At 37.7% G+C, this 25,561-nt stretch overlaps 2 protein-coding genes across 4 annotated transcripts in view; both read left to right on the top strand.

The window, feature by feature from the left end:
* The window catches only part of fras1 (Fraser extracellular matrix complex subunit 1), a 189,718-nt gene extending 174,719 nt beyond the window's left edge, over positions 1-14,999 (top strand). Inside the window, exons 62-74 of the mRNA XM_077522572.1 lie at positions 455-730; positions 813-1,045; positions 2,472-2,632; positions 2,855-3,069; positions 3,322-3,472; positions 3,567-3,674; positions 3,747-3,906; positions 5,173-5,289; positions 5,367-5,533; positions 5,673-5,878; positions 5,955-6,101; positions 8,264-8,617; positions 10,489-14,999. Coding sequence (XP_077378698.1) covers positions 455-730; positions 813-1,045; positions 2,472-2,632; positions 2,855-3,069; positions 3,322-3,472; positions 3,567-3,674; positions 3,747-3,906; positions 5,173-5,289; positions 5,367-5,533; positions 5,673-5,878; positions 5,955-6,101; positions 8,264-8,617; positions 10,489-10,719 — 2,526 coding nt within the window. The 3' untranslated portion in view covers positions 10,720-14,999. The remainder of the gene's footprint in view (positions 1-454; positions 731-812; positions 1,046-2,471; positions 2,633-2,854; positions 3,070-3,321; positions 3,473-3,566; positions 3,675-3,746; positions 3,907-5,172; positions 5,290-5,366; positions 5,534-5,672; positions 5,879-5,954; positions 6,102-8,263; positions 8,618-10,488) is intronic.
* Positions 15,000-17,133: 2,134 nt separating this feature from the next.
* The window catches only part of bmp2k (BMP2 inducible kinase), a 59,818-nt gene continuing 51,390 nt past the window's right edge, over positions 17,134-25,561 (top strand). For all 3 annotated transcript variants that reach the window (XM_077522573.1, XM_077522574.1, XM_077522575.1), the window contains exon 1: positions 17,134-18,051. In XM_077522573.1, coding sequence (XP_077378699.1) covers positions 17,901-18,051 — 151 coding nt within the window. In that variant the 5' untranslated portion in view covers positions 17,134-17,900. The remainder of the gene's footprint in view (positions 18,052-25,561) is intronic.

Genomic DNA, 25,561 nt, shown 5'->3' on the forward strand with positions numbered 1-25,561 from the left:
TTTTTCTTTTTTTGGGGGGGGGGGGGGGGAAAAATCAAACTTGCCTGTGGACTCAATTCTATTGATCAAGAACAGGGAGTCCTCGAGTTAAGGCGCACTCGACTTAAGCCTTTTCGACTTTACAACGGTTACTCCCGGTCTGCCATTTTGGCTCCTCGTCCTGTTCCCCTCGTCCGCGATTGAGCCCTTAGCTAGCTCTAGCGCTTGTGCAGTCCATCCACCTCTAAACAGTAATGGTAAGTACAGCATGTTTTTTTTTTATTTGTAATGTATTTTAGATTTTTTTTTATGCAAATTATTTTGAAGTAAGTATTGGCTTTAATGGGGAAATTCGACTTACATCGCTAGCGTAGGAACAACTCCGACGTAACTCGAGGACTCCCTGTACTTTAAAATCAACCAGCGCTGGGTGTATACTGTAAAAAAAAAAAAAAAAACTGGCCACGGTCCCCAGGTGGTCTCCCTGGCCGACTACGACCACGTCCACGAGGTGACCAAGGAAGGCAGCAAGAAGACGCCCTCGCCGGGTTACCCCCTGGCGTGCGTCACGCCCTGCGACCCGCACTACCCCAAGTACCCGCTGATGAAGGAACGCTGCGAGGAGGCGGGCATCAACCAAAGCCAGGTGCACTTCTCCTGGGAGGTGGCGGCGCCCACCGACACCAACGGTGCGCGCTCGCCCTTCGAGACGGTGACAGACACCACCCCGTACACCGGCGTCAACCACATGGTGAGACCACCCGAAAACATTTGGGGCAGTCCAAATTCATTTTATTTTATTTTTTTTATTCCATACCAATTGTGCTTGTCAGGTGTTGGACAGCATCTACTTCAGCCGCCGCTTCCACGTGCGCTGCGTGGCGCAAGCACGCGACAAGGCGGGTCACCTGGGAACGCCGCTGCGGAGCAACATCGCCACCGTGGGGACCGACGGCTCCATCTGCCACACGCCCGTCACCACCGGGACCGCGCGAGGCTTCCAGGCGCAGTCCTTCGTCGCCACGCTCAAATATCTGGACGTCAAGCACAAAGAACATCCCAACCGGTGAGTGACCGACAACTTTTCGGTTTGCAAACTTTTTTTGCGCAGGAGCCAAGTTTGAATATTAAAACAAAAAGATGAGATGGTTCATTTTCAGATGAGGTTGATTTTTTTTAAAATATATAATCATGTAAAATATTCATCCATCCATCCATTTTCTTAACCGCTTTTCCTCACAAGGGTCGCGGGGGGTGCTGGAGCCTATCCCAGCTGGCTTCGGGCAGTAGGTGGGGTACACCCTGAACTGGTTGCCAGCCAATTGCAGCATGTAAAATACCTTATTTCAAAAATAAAATAATTGTTCTCATTTTTTAAATGGTATTATTCATAAATAATGTAATTATTATAATTTTTTTATATATATAAAATAAATATCAGATATGCTTTACCGGTAATTTTATTCATTTTTTTTCTTTTATTCAAAATCAATAAACACTTGTGGGGAAAAAAAATAAATAAAAAAAATGTATATATATATATATATATATATATATATATATTAGGGCTGTCAAAGTTAAAGCGTTAACAGATTAATTAATCACAGAAAAATGTCGCATTAATCACGTATTAATCACATATTAATCGCACTATTTTTTTGACGGCACTTGAGCCTTGAACGTAACCGCGGATGGTTACATTGAAGGCTGCGCAGGTCAGTGATGATGTCAATGCACGGCATTTCCTATGCCTGTTGTTCCAAAATGAGCGGGGTGACTCCAGTTGGTGTGCTCGGTGGTAAATTTCGCTTTAAAAAACACCCCAATGGGACTTTAGATAAAGCAAAAGTAATTTGCATTTAATTAATTAATAATTGCTGAATTGCACCCAATTGATATGATGCTGTTTTGAGCAATACATGCATGACAAATGACATTCAGATAATAAAATGCGTTAATGTCAAAATATTATGGTATTTTGCATTTATTTTATATTACGCGAATACGCAAGTAATGTAGCTGATTAATCGTGATTAATCAAAATTTAAAAGTGTGATTAATCAAATTAAAAATTTTAATCGTTTGACAGCACTAATATATATATATATATATATATATATATATATATATATATATATATATAATATTACCTAAAATTTTATTTTTAAATTTCATTTCATAATGAAACTTGTGTTACTATTTTTCTTTTATTATTTAAAATCACAAAATTAAACGGTTAAATGTATGTGTGTTTGTGAAATTACAATAAATATAGTTTAACAATAATAAAATTTTGAATTAAAATGTGACATGTATTAGTACATATTTTAGAAAGAGTTGTTTTGTTTACAATAACTAACTAATTATTGTATGATATACATTAAATTAAAAATACATATTTGAATCAGCTTCAAGGTAAAAAAAAAAAAAAAAAAGCAAAAAACTTTTCCCACCCCTTGTTGTTGACCATACAAACGTACAATTGTGTCCAGGATCCACATCTCGGTGCAGATCCCTCACCAGGATGGCATGCTCCCCCTGGTGTCCACCATGCCCCTGCACAACCTCCACTTCCTGCTGTCGGAGTCCATCTACCGGCAGCAGCACGTCTGCTCCAACCTGGTCACCCTCAAAGACCTGCAGGGTCTCTCCGGTAAATCCTTTCCCCGGCCAAAACCGACATGCCTTCCGACGGGGGGGGATGGAGTAAGTTACATAACGTGTGCAGGTCACCAGTCAGTCTTGAGACTTAGCCATCAAGTTTCAAGCAAGTTCAAAGCAAATCAAGACATTAATTGGGTTAAACTAGTCATAAGTCAAATTGAGTCTTCACCCCTCCAAAAGAATTTCGCTAATTTTCGACTTATTCCCGCAGAGACGGGTTTCCTGGACGACGTGTCCTACGACAGCATCTCCCTGGGTCCGGGCTACGACCGGCCGTACCAGTTCAACCCCAACGTGCGTGAGGCCAGAAGCATCCAGCTGTACAAGCACCTCAACCTCAAGAGCTGCATCTGGACCTTCGACGCCTACTACGACATGACGGAGCTCATTGACGTCTGCGGTGGCTCCGTCACCGCCGACTTTCAGGTGCGCGTCGATTTGTCCGACAGGCGAGGTCATAAGGATTTGTGCGCTGCGACTTTTTGAAGACTTGCCAACAATCTGGAGGTTTTTCGAAAAGGGCCAGTTTGGCACTCGGATAGATACGTTCTATTTCATAGTCTGCTTGTCAGCGCCCCCAAAAAGTCGAATTTTAGTGTCTATCTGTAGGCTACCCAAAACAAAACCAACAACGTGGAAACAGTCGACCTTCAACTTCAAGCTTTGCTGTTCTTGCAGGTCCGAGACTCGGCTCAGTCCTTCCTCACGGTTCAGGTTCCGCTCTACGTGTCCTACATCTACGTCACGGCTCCGCGAGGTTGGGCTTCTTTGGAGCATCACACAGAGATGGAGTTCTCTTTCTTCTATGACACCGTGCTCTGGAGGACAGGTTGGGTAGTTTTCACTCGGTTTCAGTCTGACCAATACCGGTTGTTGTGTTCTACTGACGCAATCTTTGTTCTTTGCTTTTGTTTTTTCCGCAGGCATCCAGACTGATAGCGTGCTCTCCGCCAGACTCCAGATCATAAGGATCTACATCCGCGAGGATGGGCGGCTGGTCATTGAGTTTAAAACCCATGCTAAATTTAGAGGTAAGTTCATAAAACTTGACGGTCTTGGCTTTTTCAGCATAAATTGTTTTGGGGGTTCTCGCCTTCCTTTAGGCCAGTTTGTCCCAGAACATCACACTCTTCCCGGACACAAGTCCCACCTGTTGGCGCCGGACCACCTGGGAGGCATTGAGTTCGACATCCAGTTGCTTTGGAGCGCCCAAACCTTTGACTCGCCCTACCAGCTGTGGAGGGCCACCAGCTCTTACAGCAGGTCAGCCTCTTGATTCCTATTTAGTCTTGGGAGGTTCGCTGAATCGCTGTGGTACAAGTCTGGATCTGTTGGCTTTCGCATACAGTCCAGGCAAAAAAAACAACAACCCAAAACAGAAGACTATGGACACAAATTATGAGTGAAACAAAACAGTGACAATCCCATCTCTGATACTTCCCGATGTTATAGGACGTCAGAAAACTTGCACCTAAAAATGTGGAATCGAATTTAGGATTTTCCTTGTAGGATATTCCACTCAAAAGCTATTCCCAACAGTAACGATCCATGGACTGACGAAATGGATCTATCACGCATCCCAGCGTAACTTGTACATGATGTGGCTTGTCTAAAGTTGGATGTGCATGCTTAACTCTTTGACCGCCAAAAACGATTAATAACGTTTAGTAAAATCACGATGTATGCTGACATAAACGTTAAATGACGTCAACTATGTTTGTTTTTTGTTTTTTTAATCAATGGCCAGTGCAACGTCTAAGTGCAGCAATCAATGAGTCAATGAGTTGTGAAATCAAAAACTCCCACTGCCTATGGCCAGCAGATGGCAGAACACAATATTCTGTTTGCCTTGATAGATGAATTAAAATGTTCGAAATCGTCTGGCACCGTGGGGGTTGTTTTTTTACATGTGGCAGTAAAAGAGTTAACTAATTTTACTCCCAAAAACGTATAAACATGTTCTATTTCAAATATTGTCATGGTCCCAAAAACGTATTTATACGTTGTTGTTTTTATTATTATTTTTATTTTTTATTTTTTTTCATGCAAGAGCATACAGAAGGCTTTGGTGCAACCTCTGACCTGAAAATGTTGCTTAAAGCAATGGTAGTTATTAAAAAGAACGGCCAGCAAGTGGCAGTAGAGTCTGAGATCAAACAAGCCTTTTCCCCCACACTTTAAAACAGATTTGTGAATCATGATAAAATTTAGCTATATTCTACTGCTAATTGCTGCAAAACGGAAACAGATACAAATACACTTTTTTTTTTCCCTGATGAAAGAAGACACTAATCTTTCTTTTAGTCGGTTCCATGTTTTATAGCAATCGAACACAATATTCTGTGGGCCCTGTAAAAATCAGTCAAATTCCAGTAAAACAGCTGGGAGCGAAGGGGGGCTTGCTATGTTTGGGGTTGAAGGAAGGTTGGTCGCCGTTGGACATTCTGTTCAAACGTGGACGTTTGGGGTAGACCAGTGGTTCTTAATCTTGTTGGAGATACTGAACCCCACCTGTTTTGCACCCAATAGGAAGGATTATTCTGGAGAGTACACTGTCTTCCTGATCCCATGCACCGTCCAGCCAACTCAACCATGGATTGACCCTGGGGAAAAATCCCTCTCTTGCACAGCTCACGCTCCAGAAAAGTATGTATTTGAAGAACCAAACGTAACCCTTCGGAGTTCAAACTCAATGCTTTTCATTTTTCTCTTGCTTCCGTCAGGTTCCTGGTTCCTATCGCCTTCCAACAGACCAACCGCCCGGTACCGGTGGTGTACTCGCTGAACACGGAGTTCCAGCTGTGCAATAACGAGAAAGTCTTCATGATGGACCCGGCCAGTACCGATGTCTCAATGGCGGAGATGGACTACAAGGGGGCTTTCTCCATGGGTACAATAATTACTTAGTTCTTTGACCCGAGCTTAAACCTTTAAGCAACTGATGGAAAATTCAAATTATTTCAAACTGGACTGAACTGGTTCTTCTGGAAAAAGTAAGTGCACACCGGTCTCTTTGCTGGTTCCTTCAGGTCAGACTCTGTATGGCCGCGTGCTCTGGAACCCGGAGCAGAACCTGAACGGGGCCTACAAACTACAGCTGGAGAAGGTCTACCTGTGCACCGGCAGGGACGGCTACGTTCCCTTCTTCGACCCGACGGGCACCCTGTACAACGAGGGTCCGCAGTACGGCTGCATCCAGCCCAACAAGCACCTCAAGCATCGCTTCCTGCTCCTGGTACCCAAACTTACCCTGCCTTGGACCTCCCAGACCTCTTTCGGGTCTATGTTCCTTATGATCTGTCTCCCAACAGGACCGCAAGCAGCCGGATGTGTGCGACAAATATTTCCACGACGTGCCATTTGAGGCCAATTTTGCTTCGGACCTTCCCGAGTTGAACTCTTTGGCCGCCATGCCAGGAGTGGACGGATTTACCATGAAGGTCGACGCCCTCTACAAGGTCTGTAGAGCTGCTGGTTTTCCGTGTTCTCCGTAAGATTTGCTGCCATTTTGTGGCATCTGTAAGCAGGGGGTGTCAAATAAATGACTAAATAAATAAATAAATGATTAAAAATGAAAATCAAATATATATATATATATATATATATATATATATATATATATATATATATATATATATATATATATATATATAATGTAGAATTAAATACAAATGTATTTAATTATTTATAGATATATATTTTCTGCTCTTTTTATTTCCATTTATATTTATTTTTTGGGATATAATTTTTTAATTATTATTTTATATTGATTTTTAGTTTCACTTTTAGTCATTTGTTTATTTATTTAGTTATTTATTTATTTATTTTTATTTGGAATTTTGGAATTTTGACTTAAATAAATAAATGACTAAAAGTGAAAATAAAAATGGATATAAAAAAAATATAATTCCAAAATGAAATACAAAGGTATTTATATATATATATTGCTCTTTTTATTGCCATTTATATTTATTTTTTTATTATAGTTTTCGAATTATTATTATTTTTTTATTATTATTATTATTATTATTATTTTTTTTTTTTTTTTTCGAAGAGCTCAGAATTGTTCATTCGGTAGTCTTACCGATTCAACGTCTTGTCATCATTGCTCTCTTTTTTTTTTTTTTTTTTTTTTTTTTTTTTTTTTTTTTTTGTGTGTATGTGTGCGTGCGTGCGTTTGCGTGCGTGCGTGCGTTTGCGTGCGTGCGTGCGTGCGTGCGTTTGTGCGTTTGCGTGCGTGCAAATACGTATAAATTTATACTCATTCATTCACCTAAAACCTTATAAATATCCCATTACCCTTCGCCTTAACCAGGTACTTCAGAATCATGCCAGAGTCGTGAGATTTAAATGGTCAGGAGACCAGAGAAAAGGTCAGAAAAAAAAAGAAATAAAGAGAAAAGAAAGGTAAATCAAAGTGACATCCAGCACCGACCAAACACTTCCTGCCTTCCCCATGATTACAAAATCAAAGTCTTACGCCAACCCCGGAAGCCTCTAAATTCCAGCAAATTTAGCGAGATCTCAAGAGCCCAGAGGAAAAACTAAAGAGAGGAAGGAGGGAAGGATCGATAAGGCAGAGTGAGATCAATAGAAGCCAGTACATCCAATCCATCAAAGTGAAGTCCAGCACCAACAAGACCCCTCCTGCGTGGTTACAAAACCAGAGTCTTATGCCAACCCCAGAAACCTCATACTTCTAATAAATTAAGATCTCAAGTGACCAGAGGAAAAACTAAAGAGAGGAAGGAGGGAAGGATAGATAAAGCAAAGTGAGAACCACAGACACCAGCACCAACTGATTCAAGAGGCTGTGGGAGGGAGAGGGTACTTCTGTTGAGTTTCAGTAGATGCTGGTGCGACGGATCTGGCATGCATAAGGACCACCACCAAAGAAAGAAGCCGTCAACCACGGTCCAGCAAAGCGAGCACCCCCCCCCCCGGAATCCCCAGGCCGCGGCAGCACCAAGGCCACCCCCAAGCCACCCGAGCGGACACCGGTCGGCGAGCCGACCCAGACACCCGGAACACCCCCGCCCCAGCCCCGGCCCACACCCCCGAGCCCAAGGCCGCAGAACGAGGCCCAGCGGGCCCCCACAGCGCCCCACCGGTCCCCAGCCCCCATCCCCCCACGACACCCCCCGCACCCCACCCAAATCCGCCATCCACCACGACCCAGGCCCCACCACCCCCGACCCCCATATTTTTTTTATATCCATTTTTATTTTCACTTTTAGTCATTTGTTTATTTATTTAGTTATTTATTTATTTATTTTTATTTGGAATTTTGGAATTTTGACTTAAATAAATAAATGACTAAAAGTGAAAATAAAAATGGATATAAAAAAAATATAATTCCAAAATGAAATACAAAGGTATTTATATATATATATTGCTCTTTTTATTGCCATTTATATTTATTTTTTTATTATAGTTTTCGAATTATTTTTTTAAATCCATTTTTATTTTCACTTTGTCATTTATTTATTTAGTCATTTATTTATTTTGAATTTTGACAGTTTTGGTCCTCCATAGGTCAACTACACACAGATTGACATAATTGAACAAATCTGATCTGAAGTTGTGATGCTCGTTACTTCCACCCACACGGGTTGGTCAGGTGGAGGCGGGCCACCAGTGGTACCTGCAGGTGATCTACGTCATCAGTCCGGAGTCGCGGTCCGGCCCGAGGATCGAGCGCTCGCTCGCCTCCCGGCCGAGCCGCCCCAAGCGCGACCTGGTGGACCGCGGCGGGCGCCTGACCCTGGACGAGTCGCTCATCTACGACAACGAGGGCGACCAGGTGAAGAACGGCACCAACATGAAGTCCCTGCGTCTGGAGAGTGGGCCCGGCGGAACCTTCCACGCCCACGTAGGCCGCTCTGTGGGCGGCGGCGTGGCCGCGCTGGCCCTCCTGGTCCTCGCCGCTTTGGCCGCCTGCGTCCTGTTCAGACGCTGCCACCGGCAGGCTAAAGTGAGTCACAATTCTTGGAAAATTACAAAACATTACCTGTAAATTATATTTAGAGCGTTCATCAAGTCTTTTTATTCTGCTTTTTTCTTTGGAAAGATTTCTTGTGGGTATTTTTGGGCAAAGAAAAGTTAGTTCTCTTATTGTGTCTTGCTATCAGTTGCAGCTGTTACTTTTGGCCTGAGCTGTCACTGTATCCTGGTGTCACGTTTCTATTCTAGAAACTATCAAATTTTGCTTAAAAAAAAAAAAAAAAAAAGTATTGGAAATTAGAAATTAGACTACTTTTCTTGTAAGAAAATGCTACTTTTTCTTGGAAGAATGTTTTGTTTTTTGTCATAAAATTCCCCCAAAAAAACTTAATTGTCAAATTGTAACTTTTTTTTTTTCTCCAAGAATTCCTGTTTCAAGAATTTCTTGTAAGAAAATGCTACTTTTTCTTGGAAGAATGTTTTGTTTTGTTTTTTGTCATAAAATTACAAAAAAAAAAAAAAAAACATAATTGTCAAATTGTAACTTTTTTTTTCTCCAAGAATTCCTGTCCTTTTGCTTAAAAAAAAAAAAAAAAAAAAAAAAAAAAAAGTATTGGAAATTAGAAATTAGACTTTTTTTCTTGTAAGAAAATGCTACTTTTTTTTGTCATAAAATTACAAAAAACATAAAACACATTGTCAAATTGTATTTTTTTCCCCCTTTTTTGTATTTATATTTTTTCCTGTTACTATTGTCTATTTTTTGCATTACATTTTTTTCTCATAAAATTGCTAATTTTTTTTAGCTTGTTTTTCTCTTTTTTTTTTTATTAAAAAAAATCAAACCCTAATTAATTTTTTTCCATGTTCTACAAGTAAATATATTTAATAAAATAAATATTTTTTTAATTGTACATTTTGCTCAAAACTATAGGTGTACTTTTGTCATCCAAAAATATGTTTTTCTGTAAAATATTTTTGTTTGTTTATTAAACATATAAACATAAACAAGTAGCAGATTTGTTTTTTAAGAAGTAGTGACAGTTTACATGTTCAAAGGGAGTAGGAAGAAGTTGAAAACTTATTGAGCCCTTCCCCTTGTATAATTTTTAACATTAATGAAATGTAATTTTAAATTTTCTCATTAAATATTTTTTTCCTTATAGCGATCACAAAATATGTTTTTGTAAAATGTAAACAATTTTCTCATAAAATTACCAAAGTTTCATAAAATTCAAACTCTATGAAAAATGGTAAAAATTCTCATTTTACCTTTTGTTGTCAGTTGTTTAATTCTTATTAAAAAAAAAATGTCAGTTTTCTCCTCATAAAATTGACTTTTTTCTGTAAAATATATTTTAACATGAATATAATTTAAATTTAATTTGTTTCTCATGAAATAACTTTTTCCTCATAGCGATCACAAAATAATTTTTGTAAAATGTAAACAATTTTCTCATAAAATTACCAAAATTTCATAAAATTCAAACTATTATATGAAAAATGGCAAAGATTCTCATTTCAACTTATGTTATCATAAAAATTGTTTAATTCTTCTAAAAATGAGCTTTCTCCTCATAAAAATTTGACTTTTTTTCTGTAAAAGATATTTTTTCAACATGAATATAATTTACATTTAACTAGTTGCTCATTAAATAACTTTTTCCTCAGAGCGATCACAAAATATTTTTTTTTAAATGTAAACAATGTTCTTAATAAATTACCAAAATTTTGAATTTTGATAAAATTCAAACTATCATATAAAAAATGGTAAAAATTCTCATTTCAACTTATGTCGTCTTAAAAATTGTTTAATTCTTATAAGAATGACAGTTTTCTCCTCATAAAATGTTGACTTTTTTTCCTGGTTAAAATAAATAAATAAATAAATCCCTTCTTCAGGCAACGGGCAAGAAGAATGCGTACGAGGAGTACCCGCTGAACACCAAGGTGGAGGTGTGCATGGACAAGTGCATGGAGAAGAACTTCAGCAGCAAGCGCTGCACCGTCACCAACGTCAACGTGTTCAACCGCAGCCACCAGCCTGCCGCCGCCGCCGACAAGGCCAAAGTCAAGCAAGTCAACCTGGAAGTCAAACTCCACAACAACCTCAACGACGGCACCGAGGTCTAAACGCAGATGTTTGTTTGTTTGTTTTAAAGCTATTTTCTTACAGGAACGACGTATTTGCTAATGTATTTTTGTACCACTTTGAAAAGGGAACGCATGCGACGTGTCGAAAGCGCGGCATTATTATTATGATTATTATTTTGTCTTGCTCATTCAACTGGGCTACCTCACATATCTGCAAAGCACTCGAAAGATAACGTTGCCGTCTTTGATGGACCTGTCCACACCAAGATGGCTACTTTCTTTTTCTTTTCTTTTTTTCTTTTTTTTTCTTTTTTTTTTTTTTTTAACGTTCTATGTCGTTTACTTAGCTAGATGCTTAACGCAAAATTGATTTCAATCACATTGACAAAAGGTAATTTCATGACAATCATTTATTTCGGAAAGCTAGTTGGCTCGCGTTGCAATATTAAAATGTGTACTTTTTACATGTAATACACAATATTTGACATGCAAGTTGGCTTGTGACCAGGGCTGGACTGGCCATGTGGCATAGAGGGCAGATGCCCGGTGAGCCGGCCGATGCGGTGCTTTTTAATTCTAACTTTCCTCCATTTTACCCCAAGAGACGGGCCCACAATTTAGAGGGACCAGTCTGTTAATCCATTTTGAATACAGTCTTCCCTCGCTATAACGCGGTTCACTTTTCGCGGTCTCGCAGATTTTTTTTTAAGTGCAATTTTGCATATTTTTTTACAGTAATATACCCATTTTATAAAATTTATGAAGGTTTGAACATTGTCAATGTTTGAACAAGAGCGAAATGTGAGAACATGTAAATGCCTCAATGAGAAAAGTGTATAAATTGTGCGGTCGGGGATTTTAGAGCCTTAAAACATTTATAAGAGTTGTAAAACATAAAGCTAACTACTTCGCAGATTTTATTTATTGCGGGTATTTTTTGGAACCTAACCCCAGCGGAAAACGAGGGAACACTGTATAGATAGCAAACTGAAACATAATCAATAAACATCAGTGGCAGAACTACATGTTAGACAAGAGGGCCTAAGTCAAAATGCCAGGGCTGATTGTTTTGTGCTAGTCTAGCCCTGCTCGTGACGATTTTTTTACGTAAAAAATATTTTTTTCCCTCATGATATTCACTTTGTAACTTAGTCTCGATTTTCTTAGTATGATCAAAGTAAAATTGTTTTGGTTCTGTTTATTTGAATCATGTTGACAGGGGTCATTTCGGTTTATTTTTCCATGCTGGTTAGCTTGTGTCGCAGTATTTAAAATTTCTACTTTTTCACATAGTTACTAGGGATGTAACGATATCCAAACGTCATGATATGAAGCTCACGATACGATAATTATCACGATATTGTGGGGAGGTTGGCGATATTTCAAAAAAGGTCACAATATTGTAAACAAAAAAATAAGCACAAAAAAAACCCCACAATATTGTGCTTTTGTACATAACACAATGTTATGTTATTATTGTTTTATTATTACTATGTTATGTTATTAATGCATGCACACAACGAGTTCCTCCACATATTGACTCGCTTCCCAGGCATATTATGTCCCCCTTCAGCTGACAATTAGTGAAGATTTTCAGCATAGAAGGGCCAAAACATCCCTAATGAAAATTAGATTGCACTAATAAATTAGCCACCAGAGCATGGTAGAACTACACAAATGGCAATTAACTTGACTTTTTTTTTAACAGATGTGTTGTATTTAATATTGTGAACATGAGGACGATATTGTAGCAGTTTTGATACCACGATATCATGATAACGCGCTGATCGTTACATCCCTAATAGTTACAAAATTCTCCCCATTTATTTTACTGCTTTTTTTTTCCTTACAAAAGTTCCACCTTTTTCATAGAAATATCAATATTTTTCTCATTTAAATTTTTTTTAAAAATTTAATGTGAAATTTAAATTTCAAACTGAGTCACTAGCTAATATTAAATTTGCAACAAAACTTTTTCCATAAAAAAAAATCTTAAAAATAACACAATTTTGGAAATAAAAAAAAATATATATATATATATATATATATATATATATATATATATTTGTAAACAACTCTAATGACAACTTTTAACTTGACGCTAGTTGTACTCGCGATCGCTAATGGAAGTTGACATCAAGTTGTATATTTTAGGAAAAAAGCAACAGATGGAGCCATAACCCATTTTTATTTTTTAAAGAAAGAAGTTGACGTTTTTATGAGAAAAAGATGATTTTCCCAAATTCCAATTTAAAGGATCGTAAAATTTCAAATTCATTTCAATGTAAAAAAATAAATAAATAATAATAATTTAATAATTTTGTGGTAAAAAAAAATATTTAGCTTTTTATTAAAATTTCACCTTTTCATGTACAATTGTATTTTTTGTCTGCATTTTCAACATTAAATTCCAATCCAAAAAGGTTCTTGTGAAAATGTAACTATTTGTCCCAGAATTACTTTTTTTTTTTTTTTTTTTTTTTTTTTAACGGACAAGAATGTTTGTTTGTTTGTTTTTTTTAATGTTTATTTTAATATCCATCTTCGTGTGGACGTAAAAGCACAAAATTGGTGATTGGTAGCTCATATTCTACTGTATCCAGTCATGGTCACTGTTAAATCTAAAATATTGGATCACATGCGTAATATTCAATTGCCATCAAGTACTTTTTATATGCTGCTGAGTGTTAATGAGATTTAAGTGCAATTAAGAAATCATCTTTTGTGCCATTACGATCAATTGCTTTATTATTGTTATTTCTGTATTTTAATGCAAAAAAATGTTTGATAACAACATATGAGCTAATGTCCACTTTTATTATTAGCATTTGATTTGTGAAGAAAAAGAAGAAAAAGCTACAATTTTTCTCGGGATGTTCAATATCTTTTTTTTTTTTTTTTTTTTTTTTTTTTTTATAGCCCAATGCCAGCATGAGTATTCACTCTTTCACTCTCACCGATACCGCTAACCGATGCCGCTAGTACTTTTGGTATAGCGCCAATTGCTGACTTACTCCGTTTCAGATTTGACTTTTTTGCCTTAAGTATCGGTGGCTTGTGTCAGGTAGCCTCCATGAGTACCTGGTACCGATAACATAAGGCCAATATCGGCCCGATACGACACCTTGTATCGGTGATTCCTGTCCCTAATTTATTTCCTGCATTTTTGTGTCGCAAGGATTTTTTATTATTATTTTTTTGCTCAAATATGTTGTACATTTGACATCGTATGCTTGGCTATCTTTTTTTCCCCCCATGTGTACATTTTAACTCATTTGCTCCCAAAAATGTATAAATACGTTCTATTTCAAATGTATTAAGTGTCCCAAAGACCTATTTACGTTTTGTTTTTTGTTGTTGTTTTTTTAATGCTAGAGCATACAGAAGGCTTTGATGCAGACTCAGCTGCAAAGATCTGGTGGAAAAAAAACTGGTAATAATGACAAAAACTGCCAGCAGGTGGCAGCAGAGTATAAGAGATCAACCGGGGCCATGATGAAAATGAGTTGTTTCCCGACAATTCTAAGCAAATTTGTGAATAATGATGAAACTTAGCCATATTCTAATGCAAAACGGAAACAGAAATTTTTTTTTTTCCCTGATGAAAGTAGAGCGTAATATTTCTTTTTGTAGTTTCCATGTTTTTATAGCAATAGAACACAATATTCTATGGGAGTTGTTTATGGCTGGGAGTAAATGAGTTAATATAAAATTGCTTATTTTTATCATTGGATCTGCGCTTCAGTCAAATGTTGATATGAAACATGTTTTTTTCCCCCGATTTTATTTCAAGCCTTTTAATCCACATTTGTACAATGACCTTTTTTTTCCGCTTTAGTTTGTAGACCGCTGCCAATATTCCAACAAGTGCCGATTTGAAATACAATCATCCAAAGTGTCATATTTTTTCACCCCGCGTGATTGTAACCAATGAAAAGTGTCGCCTTACTAACAATCAAGTGTGTGAGCGTGTGCGTTGGTCCTCCCAAAGACATATTAGAATCTTTCCATTTCTCCTCCCCATGTTTCTTATACTTTTGTTGCTGATAATGTTTAATGTTTCACGACTGCTTTCCAAGTCAAGTGTGAGACACCAACGAGCACTTGCAAAGACAAAACAAAAAAACAAACGACTTGCTGTCTCCTTTTGACTGTGTGTGCCTACATATATATGGGGGGGGCGGGGGTACGCGGAGAGACAAAAACGGAATGAGAAATTCTCACCTTGAATTTTTTTGGTGCTATGATGATTTTGCTGGTCGGACGGACGGATGCCTGCATTTGGTGCCTTTTTTTTAAGTCAATAAATAAAATGTGAAAGTCAGCGTCGTGATGCCTCATCTTGTGTCTTTAGTTGAGAGTTATTGAGTTTATTATATATTATCCTTAGGGGGGGGGAAAAAAAAACTTACGCTACAATTTTATTCTTGAAAGGTTTGAACTTTGCTAATAATTTTTTTTTTCTCTTCTACTATAACTTTTTGTAAAATGTCAGCATGTGTTTCCAAAAATGACAAGTTTCTCTGATTGCAACTTTTTGAACATTTTCACGTAAAATTTAGATTATTTTATGAAAGGATTTTGATAAATGGCATTTTTGTAAGATTTCACCTGCTTTTCATGAATTTCTCATACATTTATTGTAAAATTACAACTTTATAAAAAAAACAAAAACTAAACTAAAATTCAATTTTTCCTCAAAATGCGATTTTTATTTTTTTTAATCACAAATTTGTATATTTTATTTGACTTCCCTTTTATTCTTGGAAAGAGTTGTAATTATTCTCACGAAATGTTTGCATTAAGTTTTTTTTCTGTAATATTAAAATTTTATCCCCTGTAATATAGATTTTTACTAACATTTTTTTACATAACATTTAAAAACAGAATTATTGCAAAATTACAACTTTTATTAATTGAAAATTGTCTTTTTTCCCCCCATACATTTTGCATAGAATATTAACAATTTTAATCATAAAATGTTTTTATCCTTTTTGTAAAATAAATAAATAAATAAAGCTTTATTATAATTGCACTGTTTTTAAGACTACTTCTCGCAAATGATTCGTTAATATTACAACTTTAACACCAGCACCAGCAAATATTTTGTATGTTTTTAAATTACATACATGATACACTAGACTTGTGCATATTTCAGACATACTGCGTCCAATAAGTTGAAGTTGCACGAAGTGACCAACAGGCGTCACCATTTTCCTCCCAGACAGCCATATACCGAAAAGTGTGTCAAAGAGAAGAATCCAAAGCAGCCTTCTCTTTTCTTTTCGTGCAGGATGGAAATGTGTGCACACATGGATGTTTGATAAAGTCATGTGACCTGGATAAGCCCCGCCCCCCTCTTATGTAATGTCACACATGTGCTCGTCTCGTCATCTCTGACCTCCTTTGTGTTCATCTGGAACTTTTTTTTTTTTTTACCCCCAAGAAAGTTTGACAGTAAAAGAATGATGGAAAAATTAGATGCTTTTATTTTACATTTTGATATTAAGAGTAGATGGTATATCTTCACACATATATGACAACAATATAGTGGTTTACTTATTTTTGTATTTGTAAAAACATTATCGCACAATTTCATCTTAAAAATGTCAAATTATTACTCCGAGTCTACTGTATTTATTTATTTAGGCCTACTTATTTTAAAATTACTTTTGCACCACAAAATGTAAACGTTTTATTCTTTTGAAAATATAAGCTTTGTTTGTCTAAAATGTCGTTTTCTAGTGAACATTTCCTTTTAGCAAAATGTCACCTTTTTCCATTTCAATTTACATTTTTTTTTGTGGGGGAAAAAAGTTTATGTTTAAAAATGATGCCCTTCATCAAAAAAAAAAAATTGACACAATTGTTTTTTTAGGCCTGCTATTTGTTGTGATTTTTTTTAATGTAAAATGTCATTGTTGCCTTTTTATTAAAAAAGAGATATCGTTTTCATAAACTTAGAAAAAAAAACATGCAATATCCCGTTTATAAGTTTTTTTTCCCCCAACTTCTTGATATTTTTACTGTTATAAGTTTTTTCCTCATAAAATTTCAATTGTCATAAAAAAACTTCTTGCTTGTAAAATTCTACTTGTCTTAAAAAAATTATACATATAAAAATTCTGGCACATTTTAACAGAAAATAAAAATGTCAACTTTTTTTATTGTGAAATTACAAGTTTTTTTCTTGTCATTTTTTTTTACATACCGCCATTATATATTAACGTTTAAAAACGGTAAAATTCTATATTTTAAACTATGGTCACAGCATGACACGATTTTGTTCATTTGTTTGTTTGTTTATTTATTTATTTATTTTTTTATTTTTTTATTTATGCCGCCGTTCATTCATTCTGCTCTTACAAACTAGCCTTAACAACTGGGAAGAAGGGGCGTGGCCACGTCAGTTTGCTTTTCTGTCATTGGCCAGCCCCACCAGCCGCCCACTCACTCACCATCACATTGCTGAGGGCCCTCATCTTCTTCCGCCACTACTACCGTACTTCGGAGGGCTCCTCCTCGGACTCATGACAACTTCAACCACCGCCGCCGTCGCGAGTCCTCCACGAACGAGCGAAAAAAATGGCAGCGGGGAACAAGCGAGGAGGTGACGCCGCGGACGAGCCCGCTTCACGCCACCTCACCTAAAGGCTACGCCGGCCGAGAGGAGCACCGTTCGTGGCTTCATTTGGCTCACTTGCGCTCGCTCGTGGGGTGTGCGGGAGGATCTTCCTGTCGAAGCCTGGCTGTTAGCTTTCTTGCTAACTAGCTAGCTGTTGGCTAGCACCTTGTCGCGGCGTGGAAAGCCCCGCCACGACTCCACCGTCGCCACCACCGCTTCGGAGGACGACCAGCCTGGATATATAACAGCCACCGGAAGCTTTAAGCGGATATATATTTTTTTTATAAAATATAATTTTCCCCGTCTTCTCGCAATTTTTTTAAGCTGAGCCCCCCATCGAGTTAGCCGCTAGTGTCACGTAAGCTAACCGGACTGCCCAGCCTTCTGACGTCCCAGTCAAGGAGGACGCTGTCACCCGCACGACTTGTCCCAGAGTCGGGCGAGGGTTCCCTACCCGATGCCGAGAGCCAGAAGAGGCTCGGCGGTGGAGGAGAGAAGGACTGCACCTTAGCTCGAGTTTTTAATATTTTTATTACAATTTGAAGTGAGAATCATTGTCGTTTGGACTCTTTAAAAAAAAAAAAAAAAAAAAAAAATGAAGAAGTTTTCCAGAATGCCAAAGTCTGAGAGCGGTGGCGGGGGCCTCGGGGGAGCGTCCGGATCTGGCTCTGGGCTCAGCAGCTACTTCGGCAAAGTGTTCGCCGTCGGCCGCTATCAAGTGACCGTGGAGGAGCTGGTAGCCGAAGGTAAGTTAGCTAGACACACCCGCCGCCCATACACGCAACACACGTCAACTTTTTAGCAACTTTACAAACGTTTCCCCTCCCAAGAAAAATCGGCAACAGCTGTTGTGTCCTCCACTTTGGGGGTGTGGGGGAGAGATAACGCCCAAGCCTCTTGTGTCAACAACCACTTTTGTCAAGGTTCGCTACAACTGACATGAAAACTGCACTTTGACACAGTTTTGAAACACAAAAGCAATTCTTTCTGTATTTACTTCTTTTGCACTTACATGCACATTTAAAAAATGTCAACTGATAAGGTGCTACTTGCACGGTACAGATTGTTTTAAACAAATGTGTCAAAAAAAGGTATCAAGTTGTATTTGCAAGAAAAAGATGTCGCTTCACAGAAAAGTTCACATTTTTACGATAAATGTAATTTTACAAGAATACTGTGGTAATAAAAATTATTTCATAATAGAGTAATGTTGGAGAAGGTACGTTAAAAGTGAATGAAGTTGCTGTATCATGGGTAAATAGTTGCCATTTGTTTGAATATTTCAGGAACAAAAGTTGCAATTTGGAGAATTAAATTCTAAGAAGGCTTCCTTTAAAAAAAAAAAAAAAAAAAAAAAAAAGTTGTAATACCTTTAAAATAAAGTTGTAATATATCAGGGAAGACTTGCAATTTTTAAGATCAAAAACATACTTTGTTCCAAAAAAGGAGTTTTTATTTTATTTGTGCTATCCACAACAGGTTTTTTTTTTTTTGATGAAAATGTGTGGGCAATCAATGAAATGTTAAGAGGTAAGTGGGAAAGACCATCTCCCCAAAATAAAGTTTGTAATATTTCAGGAAAAAGTTCTGCATTTTGGAAATTGTGTTATAAAAAGTTGTAATTTCCCACCCAAAAAAAAGTTGATAAAAAAAGAACATTGAGACGCTGTATTTTTAGAAAATACTTATTTGGTTATGAGAAGGGATGTTCGATACCACTTTTTTTCAGACCGATACCGATACTCAGACCCCCAGTACTTACCGATACCAACTGCCGATACCAGTAGTACATTTTGACAAATAAAAAAAATCACTAAAAGATATTTTTAAACAAATAGATTTCCTTTAATTTTGACAGACAAAAAAAAAACAGCACAGTCACTCTTCAATAGTCTTAACTCTCAAAATAAAACACAAAAATGTTCTTTTAGTTTAAGATCACAATTTTGAAGTATTTCCAAACCGGTGAAGTTTTGGTGAAAAGCTGCTGCAAGCTAGCACCAGTTACAGGCAAGGACTCACTTAACGTCTTCCCCCTCTGCCATCGGTCGCTTGTACTCGTCTGCGTCACGAGTACTCGAGTACTTGAAAAAAGGCTGGTATCTTAACATTCATAGTTTGTGCTTAAATGCCACAATTAAGTAGTTGGTAGCTAATGTAAACATGTCTTGTAATTAGGGCTGGGTATTGCCGCCAACCTCACGATACGATAAGTATCACGATACAGGGGTCACGATACGATACGTATTGCGATACATATGTATCCCAATACATGATCTTCAAAGCGATACCTATCCCGATATTTTACATTAATTTACTTGCATTTTATAATAACATTCATATGTATACCTAAAGGATATGTTTATTATGACAAAAATGTTTTTGTTAGTAGTTCGTCTGGTTTACCACCAAGCAGCATGCCTGGTCTAAATGTGTACGCACTGCAGAGCAAGGAGCAGTTTTCACAGACATACCGGGAAAATTGATTAATAGGCATGAGCCGATATGAGCAAAAATATCAAAGTATTAAAATTACAGCTGTAAAATGTGCTTATTTGAAATATTTGGGAAAATGAAAACAGCATTTTTTTCATGTAACACATTTTATTTCGTTTTTTTAAACAAAATATAGGAAAATTGGTACATTGAGACATGTGCCATGTTAAGTTTATAAGTAAATAAATGTTGATATTCGTCCTCTGCTTTCATTTTTCTTAGCAAGACACAGTGTCCAATCACTGATGAGCTATTTTTGCATTAATTGAAGGCAATTAACTTCAAAGACGCTGCTTGTTTTTAGTTTTTAGGTACAATGCAAGCTGCAAAGCCAAACGTTAACTGCCTATTTAAAGTTAATGAGCAATATCGATTCTGACGCCTGCATGTCGATACGTGTACTGTAATGAGGCCCGCAACGATATATTGCCGTATCGATTTTTTTGAGCACACCCCTACTTGTAATCCACCCATCCAGCATTCTGCCACTTGTGAAAAATTACAACACACAAAAGCATTTGGATGTAACAGAACATAAGAACAACAGCTTATAATCATCCAGAAGACAAAATTCGATTTCACGATTTAGCAAATTTTCAACGATTTGATTTTTTAAAATGACGATGTATCAAATTAATTTGATTTATTGGCCAGCCCTAGCTTATCATATTAGCCTCCAAACCATGTTTTTGTCACTTGCCTGAATTGTGTGTCCAACGCAACCTTGTAAACATGCTGTTTGGTCACATGGTAAACCTGTTCTTGCTCACTCCCCGGACTAAATTGCGTGGTCATGTGACCAGACAGGTTTGACCACTGGCCCTGCTCAACTTTTGGTTGGTCACTACACCTGCATAGGCCCTTACCTGCGTAAATTTCCATTGCATTGTATATGCTTGGCGGTGAATTTCCATAGAAACAGCGTGACAGTTGAAAATGACAAGATTTCTGTTGGGTTTTGTAGCCAGCCAAACAGGAAGTGATAGAAAACAAAATGTGGTGCAATGCCATAAAGATAAAAAAAGAAGTCATGCAACGTTTCCGTCATGTGACTGGCAGGTGGAAGTGGGCAGCCTGTCACCCGCAGCTTCTCCTTTTCTGTCTTTGTGTGGCAAATTCAGACAAGAATAAAAGCAATAAAAGTACAAATTGTCACACTGTAGGAGTGTAAATATGCAATAACTAACTAAAAAAAAAACATTGGCGACGTCAGTTTTTTTTTTTTTACGTCACAGCCCGGGTGTGTTCTGTTCACATGTATGTATGTATATATATAAGTCATATTTGTTGTTGTGATGAGAAAATTAATTATGATTTAACAAAAAATCCAAATTGGGCATCACACCCTGAAGTGTCGGTGAAGAACTGGAAAAAACTGCTAGTCAGTTAGTAAGGGTGTCACGATTTCGATTTTTTATCGAAATCGATCGAAATTACGTCACGATTTCGAGCATCGAAATAGAAGAGAGGACACACGATTCGATGCCCCCCCCCCCCGCGCCCGCCGCCGCCACCGCCACCTCCCAGGAAAGCAAATGAGACGCAGCCATTCAGCTACTAGCTAACGGCACTTGTTAGCTGACTTCTCCTGCAGTCATGATGGCAAGCGCGGACAGACACAGCAATGGTGCTTCAAGCCGCTCCCGCTTCTCTCGTCACCAGTTTGGAAACATTTTGCGTTCCCGGTGAGTTATGTCGACAACGTTCACGTTGTCGATAAAAAGACCACAGTTGCAAGATATGCTATGTGCGCGTACTGTACTCGGCCACGGTGTTACGCCCGGCTCGTCAAGGGGAAGGGAAGTAACACAATAACAGAAAATATAGAGTAGATAAACACGGGTCGACTTTAACATCTGAGTAGTTTTACTTGAAATTTCAGGCAGGGGTTTGACAAGGGAGTGAAAGTGGAAGGTGAACAAATAATAACCGCATTTGACAGAACTGACAGAACGGAGGAGAAACAACAATAACCAATAGGGGTATAATACACGGATACACAATAGCGTCGCGCTGGCACAGTCGTCCAATCGGAGTGTCGCGCTGGCACAGTCGTCCAATCGGAGTGTCGCGCTGGCACAGTCCTCCAATCAGAGTGTCGCGCTGGCGCATTCAAACTGAAGTACCATTATACGGGCACCAGCTGACACAAACACACACATACATACTAGGGGAGCGGAGCCGGCGGCGAAAACAAGTGGGAAAACAACGGTCCAACCAACTATTTCATCCTCATTTACAGTGAAACTTCCACACACTTCAGCTCGCGCGAAACGCCAGATCCATAGGTCTATTTATAGCAGCAGACCTGCAGCCTTGGAAAACGCTGGATTCAAACATTTAATTAGTGTACTTGAACCACGCTACAGTATGCCCAGCAACTGTAAATGTTGGGATATAGTTTGTTCAGGCTGTATTTGTTCCATGACTTTGGATACAATATATTTTTTGTTGTTGTTGCACATTGCACATTATTTTAAGAGGAACGCACAGCACACTGTTGTAACCAAAAACAGTCAATAGATGGCAGGCACCCACTGTGACTTTTTGTTTTTGTTTTTTTATTTTTTATTTTACACTTCAGTAAGAACAAGACGGTTAACTTTATATTGTAAATAAATTCTTTGAATTTGATCATTCCTGCCTAATGTCAATTATCATATATTACATAAATTTACACAAAAATAATATGGAAATTGCATCACCTATATGTAGCCGATCTTTTGAAATAAGATTTACTGTACAATGAATAGAACCAATGATCATAGACTAGCCTTAGCCTACAGAAGCATATGCCTCTGTGTTATAAAGTGGGGGAGCGAAAAAAAAAAAAAAAAAAAAAATCGAAAAAAAAATCGAATCGTGACCCCAAAATCGAAATTTAAATCGAATCGTGGAGTTGGCGAATCGTGACACCCCTATCAGTTAGTACTTCTGCTTTAATACTAATGCCAGCTAATACAACTAGAAGTTGTTGTTGAGGAAATGTTTATGAGAAGGAAGTTGTAATTTCTTCTAAAAGTCAGTTTTACTAGAGTAAAGTTATGAGAGTAAAAAAACTATTTTTATGAGCCTAATTCTAAACCGTATTATTATGCGCTTAATAGCACAGCACATCTTCCTGTGTGTGTGCTTGTTGCGCCCTCATGCCACCGATGTCAAAGTACTGAAACAGATCATGTGATGTTTTCAGCCAGCCATTACCCATTTGACTGCTTAATGAAAATCACAAGATGCCCCTTCAGCGCTGACCTTTTGACTGATCGGCGTTGTTAATGTCGCCGTCTCGTCCATTTATGTTCAATACCAAACATCGATTGCTTTGCCCCGAATAGCCGGCAGAGAGTGCGACGTTTTGGTTTGCAAGCTCCAGAGGGGATTGGGAATGAAATTCGGTTGCCAGAGGCTCAATTTTTTCTTTTCTTTTTTTTTTTTTTTTTTTTATTGACAGTGTTATATTAGGAGGACAACAGTAGGGATGTTTGATAAGTTACCACTTTTTTTCTAGACCAATACCGGTACGAATACTCAACTCATGAGTATTCACTGATAACAATACCAAAAAAAAAATGTTTCAAGGGAAGACATTTAATTCATCGCTCGCGGCCATTTTTACAGAAGCAATCCCGTTCGCTCCCGCCTGTTTTACTGGAATTTGACTGATTTTGCAAGGCCCACAGAATATTGTGTTCTATTGCAATAAAAACATGGAACCTATCAAAAGAAAGATTAAAATCTCTTCTCTCATCAGGAAAAAATAAATTTATATCTGTTTCCGTCTTGTAGAAATTAGCATTAGAATATAGCTAAGTTTAATCAATTTTCACAAATCTGTTTAGAATTGTGAGTAATTGAGCTTTTTTTTTTTTTTTCAACATGGTTGATGATCTCTTATATTCTGCTGCCACCTGCTGTCCGTTTGTGTAATAACAACCATTTCTTCTAGAGATAGACCGATATGTTTTTTTTTCAGGGCCGATACCAATGCCGATTATTAGTAGTCAATGACGCTGATAACCGATATTTGGAGCCGATATTCATTTTCACTAAAACGGGAAAATATTGCCATCAAAATTTTGAAAAAATACAAACTCCAGTTCTTTCTTTCTTTCTTTCTGTCTTTCTTTTTCTTTCTTTTAAAATATATGCTTATTGGGCATCTTTTAGGGTTAGTAAATATTGGATTTTTTATTTTTTTTAAATCTTAGTCAATAGACATTTGTTTTTAAAATCTAATTAGTCCCAGGATCTCCCAGGGGCAGTAGTAATTTTTCAAAAGTTAAATAAAAACAAACAATAGTTTTTTTACACTAAATAAAGTATTTCAAAATATCTGAAGTTTTTTTTCTCTGAAAGCATCTCTGAAAATTTAAATTGGAAAAAAAAAAAAAAAATTACATTTAAATTAGTTCCCTGAAGTTAACTTTTTTTTTTTTAAATAAATCTATCTATTATCAGCGATATGATTCTTCAAAATGGCCGATGCCGATATTCCTCAAAATGCTTAATATCGGTGCCGATAATCGGTGTAGCCCTAATTTCTGCAACCGTTCTTTGAAGTTGAGCAGCTGCATCGAAGCCTTCTGTATGCTCTAGCATTAAAAAAAACAAAAACAAAAAAACAACAACATATAAATACGTCTTTGGGACAATTAAAGTTATTGGGAGCAAATGAGTTAAGATGAAATTTGACTAGAAAAAAAGGGGATGTTTTTTAACTGTTTATTTACAAAAAGCTGAAATTTGACAAGTTTATTATTGTAAATAAAATTCAAGTGTAAAAAGACGTTCGCAATCATAAAAACACAACAGTCGGCTTGATTTGTGTGTCACTAAAAAGCCACCAAAAAGTAACGCTGGTTGACAATTAGCATTAGCATTAACCGCTGACCAAGTCCGTGTTTGTGTGTACAGACGAATGTTGTTCTGAGTAAACCGGTTTGGCCGTCTGGCCCTGGGTGCCGTAGAAATGTTGCGAACACTGGTTGACAATTAGCATTAGCGTTAGCTGCTGAACAAGTCTGTGTTTGTGTGTACAGACGAATGTTGTTCTGAGTAAACCGGTTTGGCCGTCTGGCCCTGGGTGCCGTAGAAACGTTGCGAATGGCCGCGATTAGCATACTGTACGCCTGATGAATGGTGGGATTGTGCATCTTTTGTTGACTCATAGAATGCCAGCGTGGAAAAAACAAATCAAAACAAAAACGCAGCCTGTGTTAGTGTGTTCCCGTGACGGCTCATTGACATGACAAACCAATCAGTCACGATTAGCCCATCTGAAGAGAGAGCACGGCCAAATGTCAACACTAACCAATCGATGTATGTAAAATAGAGGTGTGCATTCATCATGTTAGCTAGCAAATGCTAAAGCTAAGTGTACAGCGTCCCCCCTGCTATTTTGCAGTACATCATCCGCGCCACCGCTGTATCGCAGATTTTTAATACAACTTCTGAATGTTCATCGTATGAACATTACGGAAATATGTGCACTTCCATTATACTTAAAAGTTTTTTTGTTTTTTTTTAGTGTTTTTGTTTTTGGGAGTTTAAAGTTTTGAGTATTTGACCCTGTTGCCATGACAACAACATGACGTCAAGGTTTACGGTCAAATGTACGTTTTGAAAACGCCGTGACGATCCGTTGCCACATACACATCCCACTTCCCCGCCAATGTCTATTTTTAGATGGCCGGAACTTTTTGCTGCTGATGCATCCGGACTGTCGGTGTGGTGACACTTGCTTGTCAAAAGGCCTGAAGG

This window comes from Festucalex cinctus, chromosome 5, assembly GCF_051991245.1.
Source record: "Festucalex cinctus isolate MCC-2025b chromosome 5, RoL_Fcin_1.0, whole genome shotgun sequence".
Lineage (NCBI taxonomy): Eukaryota > Metazoa > Chordata > Actinopteri > Syngnathiformes > Syngnathidae > Festucalex > Festucalex cinctus.